Source organism: Thermobia domestica, chromosome 1, assembly GCF_964235325.1.
Source record: "Thermobia domestica chromosome 1, izTheDome1.hap1.1, whole genome shotgun sequence".
Taxonomy (NCBI): Eukaryota; Metazoa; Arthropoda; class Insecta; order Zygentoma; family Lepismatidae; genus Thermobia; species Thermobia domestica.
The window spans coordinates 182237460-182254010 of NC_137454.1; the positions used below are offsets into that span (position 1 = coordinate 182237460).

Consider the following 16551-nt stretch of genomic DNA (forward strand, 5'->3'; position numbering starts at 1 on the left):
TTCAGTTTCGTTCTGTAATATTTAATTATTTCTGCTCTTTTTCGTCCATATTTCTCTCAAATTAAGGATTTTTTTATTCACCTTGCTGCAATCGATTTCGTTCAGGAAGAAAGGAGGATCACTGTTTATTATTTTTTTTAAGTTTAACGTTTCACGGTTATGCTCGAAGATAACGAATGAAATTGTGGAATGAAGAAGCGAGAGAGCTCCAAGAAAATCTACGTACATGGCGTTTGTCCACCACAAAGCCCTCTTAGCGCAAGCTAGAATCGAAAAAAATGAAATCTTTCAGTTTTTAACATCCCGCGATTATGCCCTTTAAGCTAATGATGATGAAAGAATTGGTGGAATGCTCTACGATAGAAAAATGAAAATGACAGCTTTGAGTTTTACGTCCGACAGTTATGAAAGATAGGCTAAAGGAGATGGTGATGATGAGAAATGAGTGAAATGAAGAATGTGGGGAAACCCCGAGAAAACCCATGCAAACGGTGTTTGTCCATCACAAAGTTCAGTTGGCTTGAGCGGGCATCGAACCAGGGACTCCATGCACCAGAGGTGAATGCTCTACAACTGAGCCACCGCGTTCTATGATAGAGCCAGCGTGGCCTCTTGTTTTGATTGAATACACTGAAAGCTAAAAGAAGTATTCGGCGTAGTGTGTCGAAAAAAAAAAACACACACACACACACACACACCCGTGCAATACTGTGGCAAATTGTTATAGTGATATTATCAAAATAAAATATATTCATAAACATATAAATGTACAAACTCCATGGCTCTGGATAAGTAGAGTAACAAATAAAACACAGTTCTGACCAGAGCAGAATGAAATATATTAAAAACTATACTTACAATGTGCTACAGTTTCAAGGACCTAACGTCCTCTTCATTAGACACACACATTAGACACAAACACTCTAATGTGTTTGTGTCTAATTAAGAGGACGTTAGGTCCTTGAAACTGTAGCACATTGTAAGTATAGTTTTTAATATATTTCACTCTGCTCTGGTCAGAACTGTGTTTTATTTGTTACATATAAATGTATATTAATTTAATATATAATATCAAGCAGTGCATGCGAGGTTTTGCTATAGAGCGCTATCGAAAGGGATATTGCCCTAAAAATGGTTTCATATCAGACCAAAGTAACCTGTGAGAAAAATTAGCTCTATTGAATGATATTATATGGTGCCCAAAGCGACCTCAAGTTTCGAATGTATTTACAATACACAATAAGAGGAAAATATACAAGTTAAGTTTGGAATGGCTAGAGAGTAACACCATAGAGATAATGGAGGCAGAAATGAAATCTTTTGAGTTTTACGTCCCACAGTTATGCCGACTAGGCTACAGGAGACGGTGATGACGAGAAATGAATGAAATTGTGGAATGAAGAAAGTGTGAGGAAACGGAAGAACACTGAGGAAACCAACGCACACGATGTTTGTACACCATAAAGTTCACTTGGCGCGAGCTCGGATCGAACCAGGGACCTCATGCACCAGAGGTGAACGGTCTACCACTCAGACACCGCGGCCCATAATAGAGGTAGAACTGCATCTATTACTACATAGTATCATCACGGTAGGCATCTTGGATTTAGGTCCATTTTTTTTAATAAGGGAGTATGTGACATACTTTTAGTTTTTTTAAACCACAAACACTCTTCTAACGTTATTGTCACGTAATAATTATTATTTTCATTATATGTGTTTATTAACTTACAATTGCCTTTCCAAACTTACAAGGCGCCTTTCCTCAAATTGTATACTGTAAATGAATTTAAAATTTGAGGTCTATTGAGGCACCATTTAACATTATTCAACTGAGCTAATTTTTTTCATGAATTACTGGTCTAATATAGAACCACTCTAGGTGGTACGATTTAAAAAAAATCAGAAACAGAAAAGTAAGGACCACCTTAACATATATATACACTATATGAAGTATTTTTTTCAAGAAGAACGTATGTGTTAGAAGAACGCATGATATGTTTGTCCTGCGTTAAATGCTTATATAAATTTGAAACTGAGAATCACTGTCACAAACTAGAAACCTTGCCGATTTCATTGGGAAAGAAGCAGAATCATTGTATAAGATAAGTATATAATTCTGTGTATTAGCAAAGCAACGCTATATCAAGTTTTCTGTAGAACTATAAATATTATATACCTAGTATGCAGTTGTATAAAATTCATTGCCGAAATTCTCCATTATGCTGGTGTGTAAAAACTAGTCTTAAGAGATTAAATTATTTTGCAATTTAGTAAATTTTTTTCTAACTTTGACACCATTTCTGTTACAATTCCTCATCTTTGTGTCCTATACAGTCCTTATAATATAAAATCACCTACTTAATTATAATTTAGAACTACGATTAGTCAATACTTCACAGGAAAAACAATCCATTTTTCTTTACTGTGAGCACCTTAACTTTGTCCCTATTGGAAATACGCATTATGTTATACTGACATGAGCACATTTCTTTTTGTGCAATAAGCAGCCTTCTCCATGATCTGTTAATTTCAGTTACTCATTGTCTTAACCCAAACACACACTCAGCAATAAATAAATAAGTAAATAAATAAATAAATATATCAATTGACTGATTTATTATTATGCGAACTCAAACTTGTAGTAAAAATAAATAAATAAATGAAGTCAATAAATAAATAAATAAATAAATAATAATGGACAGTGCCTCAACAACCATCTTGAGCACACATTACGTTTTCATAATATTTCCTAATAACTAATGGTTCCCACGTTCCATAATCTAATTCTTGTAATGACGCGATTTCCAAACGAAGCCATGCCATCCATAGGTGATGAGAAGCCATTATCTACAAATACTGATATGAAAAAATGATCATTAAGATTATTAGGAATCATTCATTAGGGGGGAAAGGAGGGGAATTTGTAATCGATCAATCATTCGGATCCTTTCTAACTGATTTTTCCTCTATTACCGCACAGACTTAACTGTAATGTTAGTTAATCGCTGAACAGAAGACCAATCTGTGTGAGGAAGGGACTTACTGGCAACAGGGAACTTATCATAAGCCTGCCAACAAATGTAAGCTCTAATTTTAGTATAGCCTTTTGCCTAAAATGACTGCCATAGGGAAATGTTTCATAGGGCTGATAAGCTAAGACCCATATCTTTGAATCTGTTAATGTAAGAAACACATTCAAGTTCACACAAGCGCTTATGCAGCCAAGATCCCACGGATTTTAAACGTAATTCTTTTTTTGTAAACCTTAATACTTCGTTCTATATTACGTAAATTTAATTATAACTCTCAGGTTCCTGATAACCTCAAGAGTTTACTCTTATGGCATTTACGCTTAGAGAGTATGTCATAATACAATATTAATTCTCGAGACCTCGCCACAAAATTCCTCTCACAAGAGAAAAGAAAGCTCCATTATTAAAAACTTATTCCTTCTTGTACAAGTATTCATAACAGACACCTAATAACACAACGTTCTCTACGATAAACACCTAATATAAAGGCAACCAAGAAAGTTCTGTCGCTTTTTCACTCATCAACTTCGAACATCGATATGTCACCTAACACGTACCTATAAGATCAAAAATAGTCCCCATCAGTATCGACGACATTCTGCCAACGTTCTGGAATGCCACGGATTCCATCGCGGTAGAACCTGGTGGGTCCTGAAGCGAAAAAGGTATCAAGTGCATTTTGCATCTCTACTAGATATCTGAACTGGCGTCCTCTAAGGTGATTGCCCGAGGAATGGAACAGGTGATAATTGGACGGTGCAATGACCAGCGAAATTGGCGGATGCAATAGTGTTTCCCATCCAAGGTGTACAATAGTGTCCTGGGTCATCCTAGCCAAGTGGGGCTTAGCGTTATCCTGTAACAGGAGGACCCCTTTGCGATTCAGAAGTGATGGCTCCAGAGTTTTGAGTGTTTCTTAAACACGGTTAAACTTCTGACAGTACACAGCTGCATTGATGCTCAGACCAGTAGTTCATTAAGTACGATGCCGCGAGCAGTCCACCCAACACACAGGAGGACCTTCTTCTGGTGCAGTGCTGGTTTCGGCTGTTTTGAAACCGGTTCATGGTTTCTCCACTCACAGTGAATTGTAGTCCTAGTTTCTCACATGTCTGACCACTGTTCGCCTCGATTGCTGCCTGAAGATCTTCATTTTGTACATGGTCTTCCGGCACGTGGTGCGTCTTCGAGTGCTTCGTCACCGCCCTTACTCTTGCTAAACCACCGCTGCACTGTCCGCGTAATCACGACACCCTCACCAAAGGCCTGGCATAACATCCGCCCAGCTGCAGCGGCGTTTAACCCCAGTTTGATCTCGTACAGAATACACATTCTTATGACGCTCTGTTGAGGTCTCATGTTCATTCTGTCCTTACGCAAGTTCACGGTGTACCTGAACTGCCACAACCAGGTAGTATGTTGGATATACCCACACCAACAACCGAACTTTGCGTTATCTCCATTCGCATTCAACTCACGGTGTGAGAGCCAATTGAACACAGACCTCATCAAAAAGCGACAGAACATTTTTGGTTGTCTTTATAGGAGATTCAATAGTACTATAGCAAACGTTACGAGAGAAAGAGAAACGTAACTGGTTCCAAAATTATAAGATATATACGAGCTAAAAATGACTATGAAAGATACTGACTGTTTTAGATCTTAAAAATCTCATCTATTAATGACAATACGAGTTTAACTCTACGTATAAAGAAAGAAGAAACTTTATAACCTAATTATAAAATATTCCTAATTTTACGTAATTTTTGATAGTAGCAGATGCTTGTGGTTACACTTGCATCAAAAGGAAAGCACAATACCTACCATTCTCCAGTGTGAAATACACGCGGTCCTTTCATTACCATTGCAAACAACTTATGCTTTAAACATTGTTGGGAGATATGTTGGAGACTCCAGTCCCAATTGTAATCATCGTAGGTGCAGAAAAATTCTGCGCAATGGCGGATTTCTTCCCAAGTGCTACGATTAAAGGCCATTCCCATATTATGTTTGCTACTTATCCACGGCGTTATCTCAGCCTATTATGAAAGAGAATACGAATTTCATTATTTATTTTTTACAATGCAATTAGCAGTTTTATCAGAGTAGAGATTAAAGCGTATATAAGTAAAATTACGATTTTCAACTGTTGGTACATGCTTACAGTTATCAGACTCATACATCTAAAAGTATGGCTTACCATTATCTAAATTCTGTACAGATTGCTGACAAACCAAGCAGAAAAAATAATTTATAAATGCAGACATAACTATACTAAAATAATAAAAGAAGTAGAATGAAATCATATGAGAATATTCAAGGGTAAAATTTGAAATGAAAACTCACATTACCGCTGTTTTGTCGCACATTAATTGAATAATGGCTTGGGTCTAAAAGGGCCAATGTCACTTCTTGGCGAAAATGAGATTTTCAGCAATTTGAATGTCTCTAAATATGTATTTTCTTGTGTAAGAAGGGCAAGTGTCAACATGGAATAGTTTTAGAATAATTTTCCAAATAATGTTATAGGTCCTTGCTGAGGATCAAGTATTTCTGTGTTTAAAAAAGGCCAAAGTATACATTGGCCTTTCTTCAATCTACTAAAAATAATGTGTATTAGAGCTAAAGTGAACGGTGACCTTTTTTGATCTAGTGTTTTGGAAACTTTGTTGACGCCAATGTTTAAACTTTGTACTTATTTGTTTGACTTGAAAGGCGGCGTTTTTTTTTTTTTTTTTTTGGTGTGTGTGTGTGTGTGGTGACACCTACAGGGAAATAAGGTAATAATGTTGTGCTTCTGTGTCTGTGAGTGTAAATCCGACAACAATGTGGTTCATAGTGACTAATCATGGTTAAAAATGTATATTTTGTTAACACTACATAGGGTTGCTAATTCAGCCACTTTGTGGCTAGATCTGACCATTTTGAGAACCTGGCTAGCCACAAATTTTGAAAAAAAGCCACTAGTCGCTTTCCTAGCCATGCGCTTTTTGCTTTTAGCCATTTTCTGAATTCAACCACATTTTGATATAGGCTATTTATCGTTAATAATTGTCTAGCGTTGTTTTGGGATTTGTAATACAAATAAGAGATGATGTAAATTTAATAGGGGATGATAGGAGAACAGTAGATGCAGAGATATTATTAAACGCTTGCAGGGACATGGGTTTAGAAGTAAATGCAGAGAAAACTAAATACATGGAAGTGCGTCGGGACCGTAATACGGCAAATTGTGGAGGCGTTAAAATATTAAATAATACTTTTGATAAAGTGAATACTTTCAAATATTTAGGATCAATATTAACAGACGAAAATCATATTCACGAAGAAATTAAATGTCGACTAAAAGCAGGGAATTCGTGTTACTATTCGGTTCAAAATCTCTTGTCGTCGCGAATTCTGTCGAGGAATTTGAAGCTTAAAATATATAAAACGATAATCATGCCTGTTGTTCTGTATGGTTGCGAAACATGGTCGCTTACTCTGAGGGAAGAACATAGACTGAAAGTATTTGAGAACAGGATCCTGAGAAGAATATTCGGACCCAAGAGGAACGAGAATGGGGAATGGCGGAAGCTTCATAACGAGGAACTACATAGTTTATACGGTTTACCCAATATTGTTAGGGTCGTCAAGTCTAGGAGGCTTAGGTGGGCAGGTCATGTAGCTAGAATGGAAGAAAGTAGAAACGCTTTCAAAGTCTTGACTGGTAGACCCATAGGAAAACGACCATTAGGAAGACCTAGGCGCAGATGGGAGGATAATATTAAGATGGATCTCGCAGAGATAGGAATACAAAGTAGAAACTGGATCCAATTAGCTAAGAATAGAAGTCAGTGGAGAGCTTTTGTGAACGCGGCACTGAACCTCCGGGTTCCATAGGCCATAGAGTTAGTTAGTTAGTTAGTTAGTAATACAAATAAGAAATACCTTTTAAAATTTCAACTTATATGCTTAATGCTTCACTTCAAGAAGAAGATTAGCTACATAATTTTTATGGCAATTGCATATTGTAGCGGAATGTGTTATGCTCAAAATATAATTTGTAAGCAAGCTCAAAGTTTAAAACTTTTAATAAAGGGCTACTGTCATTGTATCTGTTAAAAAAAATTAGTAGAATTTCAAGAACAAAAGGGCCAATGTCAAGAGATATCTCGGAGATAAGTTTAGATATATTCATGAAAATGCAAGTATCCGGTAAGACATAAACATATATTTCATTGGTGAAAGTATGAATTTTCGATTTGCAAGTATGTTTGAAATACTTTCAAACAAAAAATTGTAAGAAACTTCAAATGTGTTTTTCTTAAAATGGTATTTTTGACCGGTCCTTTTAGACCCAAGCCCCCCCCCCCTTCCATATATATATATATATCAGCAAACACACTCAAATCCAATAATATTAAAGACAAAATCGTAAATAACAAATATGTTTTCTTTTCAAGAATATTCTGATTTACGTTTAACACACAATTCCCAGATGAGAAGGAGGCGGGAACAGGAACACAACAAGTAACGATTTTTTGATATACCACTCTGAAATCTTCTTGATGCAAGGAAGAACACGGAATAGCTATCCAGAGAGACAACAATAAGAACAAAACTACTAACTCGACATTCTTTTAAGAGCGAACTACAAAGACCGTACGATAAGTTTTGCACAGATGGGTATAATATTTTTACTAGTTGCAATATGATTATGAAATTTTAGGTGAATTTTCTTTGATCTTTTGGCTTTAAAATGGTAATAATTGTTGTTTGCTATTGTTCACGGGTAAACTACAATGGCCACTGAAATTGACACCAGGCTACGTCAACAACGGTCAGTAATGGAATTTCTTTTCAAAACCGGTGAATCAGCCATATCAATTCACGCTTCAACCAGTATCCAACGTTGGTTAGAGCGGCTTATGAAAACCAGACTTTCCAAATCAGGGCAAAAAATTATGACTTCCTTTTTGTGGAATTAATGCGGTGTCATTTTCATAGACTTCTTGGCACATCGCTCCACAAATAACAAGGAGCATTATTGTTGCCCCTGGATAAGGTACGATGTGCTCTCCACACCAAGAGACTGGAGCTGCGAGGTAACATTATCAAACTCCATCATGACAATGCCAAGCCTCACACAGTCATGATGACACAGCAGAAAATCTTGAAAATGGGAAGCCGTCCTTCAGCCTCCTTATTGTCCGGACTTCACTTCTTCGGATTTCTTCCTGTATGGTCGTCTGAAGGCCAACCTACGAGGAAAAACGTTCGACAGTGACAAGGCCCTCACTTCCTGTGTGAAAAATGGTGTACAATTCAGCCATCATTTAAGGCATGAAAAGAAAGTTGGACGAGATGTGTCACAGCAGATGAGGCTACATTAAGTGAAATAGTCTTGTAGCCAAAGGATCAAAGTATGTTCATCTACAATTTGATCATCATATTGCAACTAATAGTAATATTATAACCATCTGTGCAAATATTATTGAATACTCCTTTTATATACTCTTCCGGAACTAACAAAACACCATACAATGGCCTTTAATATACGGAAACTCCATATTGGAATATCTCAAGCGACACCACGTATATCCAAAGCTCCTTTGTGGCTAAGTGGTTAGCGTACGCGCCTTTGGCGTGGGAGACTCGGGTTCGATTCGCGGCGGAAACCCATGTGGTTCGGATTCCATATTAATCAGTAGGTCCAGTCTCATATAGCCTCGCTGCTGAAAGGGACGTTAAAATCAACTCAACCACATATATATCCAATTTAATATATGTAATAATGAACCTCAAATTGTGAAAGTGCAAATATAATAAAGACTGTACTTTATTATTAGAAATAATGATACACAACGATATATCTAGAACATGATTTAAATATTTGTGTTAAGAACTTTCAATCCACAGATCATAATAATAGTTAATTATCAACTATCACGTTATTAACTCTTCGGAAAGCATCATGTTATTAATTTAAGGTATGCAGTACCAAAACTGTCTGCTTCACGGTCGTCACACAGGAACAGCGCTGGCACGCAGGACAGTATAAGTAGGTACAGTTTCTATTTTTAGTGTTTTTCTAATGTTGCATCACAGGACAGTGATTCCACTGTAATTCGATAAGCAACATTTCTATCCTGTTTCAACTAAAACTGAGCGCTAAGTAGCATTTTCCTAATTGTGCATTTCAAACTATACGAGGTGAGGCAATTAAATAACGAGACTGCCCACCTCCTGTCGCGCAGGATCGTGGAGGGGGGGGTAGCTAATGATGTGTTGTTGATCTTGAACCTTCATGAGCACCCACTATTTGTTTCATGATCCTGAAAGCTTTTCTTTTCTTTGCAGGCTTGCATGAAGAGGACAGTGTTCTGTAGTAGTGTCGGAATCATGGTGAACAGTAAAAGTTGAGCAGCGCATTAACATCAAAATTCTGGGAATGTTGTGCAATGTTAAAAGAGGTGTATGGTGATAATGCTACGTCACGTACGCGAGTTTTCGAATGGCACAAACGATTTTCAGACGGTAGAGAGGAGGTTGAAGATGATGAACGACCCGGCCACCCTTTGAGATCAAGAACGGACGAAAATGTTCAAAAAATTAATTAACTTGTGCGGAAAGACAGACGTCTGAGCATTTGGATGATCGCAGACATGACGAATATTAACAAACAGACAGTAAGACAAATGTTGCATGACAATTTAAACATGACAAAAGTTTGTGCAAAAATTGTCCCGAAAAACCTCTCTCAGGAACAAAAAGACATTTGAAAGACCATCTGCTGTGATGTTATGGAACGACTCAAAGCAGAACCAGACTTGCTAACACGTGTCATCACATCTGATGAAACATGGATTTTCCAGTATGACCTCGAGACTAAGAATCAATTTATGCACTGGAAGACTCGAATAAAAAAAGGCACGAATGAGCAAGTCGAAAGTGAAGGCAATGCTAATAGTTTTTTTTTTTCTTCTTCGATATCAGGGGTATCATCATGATTGAATGGGTGCCTAAGAGTCAAACGGTGAATCAGACCTACTACAAAGAAGTCCTAATCAAGCTGGGGGAAAGATTAAGGAAGAAGAGACCGGATTTGTGGAAGAACGATGCATGGATCCTCCACCAAAACAATGCGCCTGCCCACAATGCCGCTTCTGTGAAGCAGTTTTTAGCAGCCACGCGAATTCGTGCTCGACCATCGTCCATATTCCCCAGAACTGGCTCTCTGTGACTTTTATCTATTTACAAAAGTGAAAAGTGCATTGAAGGGAACACATTTTCAGTCTGTGGAAGAGGTGAAACGAAAAATGGCAGAGTTGTTGAAAAGTGTGACATCTGATGACCTACCGCATTGCTTTGAACAATGGAAGGCACGTATGCAGCGGTGTATAGATAGGGGAGGGGAGTATAGTTAAGGGGATAATAGTCAATTGTAACTTTCTTTGCAATACATCACATTTATGACACCATTTTCGTTATTTAATTGCCACACCTCGTAAATTACCACAAGAAATGTAATCTATACCTAGTTATATCATAAATACTGTCACAAGTTTGAATGTGAATAACGCAGAGAGTATTAACACTAAGGCAATTTATTTTGGTCATGTTTTACATTGATATGTTGTACACCTGACGCACGATTCATTTTTCGAAATGCCCCCCCTTGGCCTTGATGCAGGCAGGAAGTCTGTCCGGTCACTGGTCAATGGCATTACGCACCACGTCTATGGGAAAATTGTTCACTGCTCGGGTCAAGGATTGTTTCAGACTGTCGACAGATGGATGCCTTTTATGGCAGACCTTTGCCTGAAAGACTGCCCAAAGTTTCTAGTCCAACGGGTTACGGTCCGGGCTGCTAGAAGGCCAATCAGCGGTAGAAATGAAGTCGAGGACGTTCCATGCCAGCCAGTCCTGCGTTGTTTTCGCTTTGTGGCCTGGAGCGGAATCCTCCTGGAAGGTCCACCTTTCTCCAGGGAACATGGTAGCAGACAGTGGTTTCACTATAGGTGTTAGCAGTGTGTCCTGGTACACCTTGGCAGATGTTTTAACACTTTGTTCGCAAAAATGCAGCTGGGTTGTGCTTGAGTAGCTCATTCCCCACCAAACCATCACTGAGGCAGGATGATGTGCCTTCTGAACCCTTGGAGCTGCCTCAGCAGCTGCAGTAGATGACGTGGCATACACACGGTCATTTTGGGCGTTGTAGGCCTGCTCAATTGTGAACACCTTTTCGTCAGTGAACAGTCTTTCTGTGCAAATTGTTTGCGTAACGCCGCAACAGTCTCTTTGATTTAAGGACCCTCTGCAACATTAATGTTTGAGCCAGAAAGTGACCAGTCCGCCTCTTATACGCTCGTAGATGTAGGTCACTCCTGAGCACACGAGACATGAAATTTCTGCTTATGTTCATCTCAGCAGCCATCACAATTTGTGTTCGAACAGGATTTCTTCGGATTCTTGCTGCGACTGCTTTTTGGACCTGCGGGGTTCGTACCGTTCTTGGTCTGCCACTCCTTGCGCGGTCAGCTGCCGTTCAAGTCTCGGTGTATCGCTGTATGGCGCGATACACGAATCTCTTGCTGATTTGTAGTTTTTCAGGAGGTTGGAAATTTCACCTGCTGTCTTCCCGAGCTTGTGTAGTGCAATTACTGCTACACGATTTTCGTAATCTCCTTACTCCATCAGAACTTAGTACAATATCAACGTATGCCATGAACAGTCAAACACACACTACATGCACCTTCCGCTTTATACACAGATGGCAATACTGTGCCACTCCAGATGCCTACAGCGCCATTTCAAACTTTGTGACAGTATTTATGATATAACTAGGTATATGATGCGGCTTTGAATTTAAAAAAAGAGACGGATTTTTTTAACGGGGACGGCTACTAATATAATTCTAAAATTATATCCTTTATCATTATAAGTTCCACAACTGAAGTCTGATGGCTCTCGCTGCGCAGAAAAAAAGTATGCACTAATCAGAATCACATATAAGGTAAACATGAAGAGAAACAGTTGTTTTAAATGAAGTTTTTTTTAAAAAATATGACTTTTGTTTCTTTTACCATGATGTTTATAAACTGTCGCAAAGCAGTTTAATACTATACTTCCGCACGTTACGATAAACTTCTTTAAAACTTACCGCAAGCAAATAATACTGAAACTACTGACGAAGTAAGTCATGCATTTCTAATTCATTTCATTACATTTTTAATTTTAACGAGCTATCTTGCACTTAAATTTTCTATTATTCAAAGTATTTCAGATCTGTCACATCGAAATCTCAACTTAGTTTTATTTATTTATTTATTTATTTATTTGACGTTTCACTAAGTCTGAAAACTCTTCTAACACTGGTATCTCCTAACATTTAGATAGTACAAAGAAATAACAGTATATTATTTTCAGATCGACGGACACAATCACATAACGAAACAATTCTTCAGTTTGATTGCGAAAACAGGGTGGCCACTCATTTGGAATTTCAAAATTCCCTGACTTTTCCAGAAATGTTTCCGGTTTTCCAGAAAATTTCTACAGAGATCTAAAATTGGTATATATAGGAACCTTGGGCAACTCAGGGACACGAACCCCTAAATTCCAGTAAAATTATTGCTTTTAATTATTCTTTTGTGATTCCAGGCCCCCGGGCATTTGTCCCCTATTCCCCCCACCCTTGTCGCCGGCCCTGCAAACCCGTAAACCATTATTAAACACAAATCATGTGAGTTATACGGCAAAGAAGTCCATGTGTTAAGAAAAAGAATTACTCGAAAACATGGTATTTTGATCCAGGCCCATAGCTAGGAAATGGCCAATGGAGGTGGAGCCCGCACCCTGCGACAATCCTCAACTCCCTTGACTGAAATTTTCATTTCTTTATTAAACAAATATATGTTTAAAAAATAAGTAGTCAATAATTCTTAAATTTATTTTCTTGGAAAAACACCATTACAGAATTTACATAAAATCGGTTTAAAATTGCAAAATTCAAATCAAGAAACTGTTCTACTCATTATCTACTTATTATTCGTTAATTTGCAATCAAATATTTCTCCGGATTTAACAACAAACATACAATACCTTCACCAGGTGTGCTTATTAGCAACCTCTGTCATATTGCAGTACAAGGTTATGCTATCGTTCTTTGACGTCACAAATGAATGGAGAGGACAATTATGGAGCTACCTGTATTAAGAAGTAGCGGACTTCGGTCTAGAAAGCCGGCATTAACAACTTTAGGTAGGCCCGGGTCCCAAAGGTTTTGTCGTGCCAGCAGTGGCGTGCGGTGGTTATGCAACCGGGGAACAGGTCGACATAGATGGGAAATATTGTGTAACAAAACAACGGAACTGAAGTAAATGAGCACTATTAAAATGTGCTTTTAAGAAATCAGAAAAATTTGTTTGAAGCTGATTTTTTTTTTTTTTTTTGAACAATAGTACATGCAGTAGCGGAATTGGGTGTAAAAACTAGGGGGAGAGGAATGCCATTACTTCAAATTGGTGGTCAAAAGGTCAAATATCTGTAAAAAAGCATGGACAATTAATCGTGTGGCGCAAAAAGTACTGCCGCCACTGAGTACAAATGCATGTGGAATCCACACAGTTTTTGATTCCACATAGAAATACACGCATTAACCAAAATTCCACACATTTTGTGGAATTCGACACACATTCGGAACTCTTCCGGCAGAAATACTCAACTATCGTTCAGCCTTGATATTAATCACGTGACCACCAAAACGGGATGCAGGGGCGCAGCCCCGAGCGAATTCTGGAAATCAAGCAGCCATCGAACTAAACAAGTGTGTTAATTACAAAATGGTCCCGATTTCGCTCCAGCTCAATTCATGGGCAGCACTAAATGACAAAAGAATATGAAGAAAGTATGCGCAGCCCAAACCAGCAGAGCTAGGTAAACGAAACCTGGAAAAAAGGAGAAATCTGGGGGCGAAGCCCCCAGCGACCAAAGCTATTTTGTATATAAATAAACCGGCTAAATGGCTAGGAGTACAGCAGAACGTAAATTTTCTTCCGAGTAAAAATTCCATGTTTTTCATCAAAATTCCCTGACTTTTCCAGAATTAAAAAATTCCCTGACTTTTCCCGGTTTTCCAGGTGAGTGGCCACCCTGGAAAAGCATGCTACTTCCGCTAAATTTTAAAACTATTTTCTAATGAAAATCCAGCATCTAAAATGTTTTCCTAAATATCGAATACTAAGGAGATCTATTAATAAATTAAACTTTGCTGCAAAAATACATAAACAGAATGCAAAGGCAAAGTTACTTTATACTAAACGTAGTAATTACGAGTTTTGAACAATCATCTTAGCAAACTCAACGTAACACTGAATTTCTGTAGTACTACATAAGCCATTTCTGTAGAACACATTTACCAGGGTAAATCATAAGTTCGATGTTCTCAAAGATAATTCCTTAACCTCATATAGAAATAAAACGCATATTATGTTAAACTTTTGGGCATATGAGTCTAAGGTTTTTCTCTACCGCCCGTTAGTGATGAATTCTATACGAGATACCAGGCAAGCTTCGAAGTAAAAAAAAAAATGTGATATTTACTATTATTCACACCCTAGAGGACCCATAACAGGATTTCTAAATCATCAAAATCCTGATTCCGCTGGTGTGTTAACTTGTAACTAGGGACGTGAAATTTTCGTTTTAATGATAACATCGAAAACCTGAAAAAGGCAACGTAAAGTATACAGATATAGAGATGGAAGTATTTATGCAGTTCATTATTTGGTGTTTTTAAATCGCGAAATAAGGCGAATTTGGTACTTTTTTCAAAATAAGACCAAAATGCACTGCATAAAGCGATAGATTCGCGAAATCGCCATGTTGGCCGGTAATACTAATAAAATAACACAAGTTTCCTTTGCAACAAAATGTGATTCACAGAAGACCATTAGTCCTATTATTTTTAGACCGGTTGGTTAGTGAAAGTTTACCCTTGAGATTTTGCTGCCTGTGCTCTTGAAATTATATCTTTGCTAGGTTCCAACGTTGATTCTGAAAGATATTTTTCAGAATGACATTTTTGTCCTTTGACAAATAAGAAACATTGAAGAAACTATAAATTCACCATTAAGTGAAAATGTGTGTTGATAATGATATGAATTGCGTTTTAATATATATATATATATATATATATATATATATATATAAAGTGAAGAATGTTAAGAAACACTACAGTATGGTTTTAGTCGATATATGTATTCAAATCATACATTAAATAAATCCAAGTTTAGGAGGGATATCGAGTCATTTTTTTTCTCAGATGATAAGTCCAAAAATATAATTTATTCTTTTAAATTTAAGATGTCAAAATTTAAAACTATTCGTTTAATTTTAAAATTATATTTTATTTTAAATATCTTTCACAGACCACTTTCTCTATGTTTACAATATACTTGCTTTTCAAAACTATTACGGAATAAAGCAAATAAACCATATCTGCATGTATTAAATCGCGAAAAATAACCGATTTTGGTTTTTAAAAAAAACTGATTTCAGCGATCAAATAAAACGAAAACTACACGTCCCTACTTGTAACATACGTATTCTTCAACCAAATGAGTCTGTTAAACATTACTGGGTGACGATGGCAAAGAACATCTCATATAGCTATAGACAATTCTAATACAGGTTCCCATCAATGACATAGCCAATCACTCACAACATGATTTGTCTTCAAATCACGATCTCTGAATTACGGCATGCCTCATTACCTAGCGGAAGCCATTGGTTTTACATATAGAATAACAACGGAAGACCTATTTCTCATCATCCGCTACGATTCTCCGTTAAAGCATGTCACGTGCATTTCACAGTAAATCAACAGAAAAGTGATGCTACTGAAAATATGGAGTCTATTTATGGGAAGCAATTCGAGATTGCCTATAAAAACAAGACAGTGGAAATAATAAAAGACGGAAGTTGAGGTATATGGATATCTTCTATCAAGAAAGAGTGCTGGTTAAAGGGTTTTCTTTATAAGCACAGACAACGAAATATTGTTGTCTATTTTTTTTGGCTTGGCAACCTCTTGATTAGGTTCGTGTCTCGAGTCTAAAAGACTGGAACCACTTCTTGTTGTTTTAATGTGAATCGTCTCTTTTAAATTACACAGAACAATATACTTTACTGATGTTCTTGCATTGTGATTTATACTTTTTTTTTTTTAAATACTGACGTATGGCTTAGTGTCTCATTACCTAGCATGTTACGAGCATCCACACGTCAGCTTCACAACGCTCTAAGAACTTATGACTCCACCTGGTAAAATTCTCAACTCAACATTTAAATCCATGGAAGATGTCCAACTAGTATGGGATACTTTATTTGTGCATAACGGTTATAGCGCTATTATATAATAGCCCAAAATATATTACTGTCATATATACACCGTACGATTCACTTAAAACTTACACAGTGAATATGTCTGAAATGGAAAATACAATCGAAGCAGTATTTTCACAGACGTCAA

General features: G+C 37.3%; 1 protein-coding gene across 3 annotated transcripts in view; it reads right to left on the reverse strand.

Moving 5' to 3' along the window:
- Mgat2 (alpha-1,6-mannosyl-glycoprotein 2-beta-N-acetylglucosaminyltransferase) overlaps positions 1–16551 on the reverse strand; it is a 105280-nt gene that overhangs the window by 14188 nt on the left and 74541 nt on the right. For all 3 annotated transcript variants that reach the window (XM_081767072.1, XM_081767059.1, XM_081767065.1), the window contains one exon: positions 4860–5074. In XM_081767072.1, the coding sequence (XP_081623198.1) occupies positions 4860–5074 (215 nt within the window). The remainder of the gene's footprint in view (positions 1–4859; positions 5075–16551) is intronic.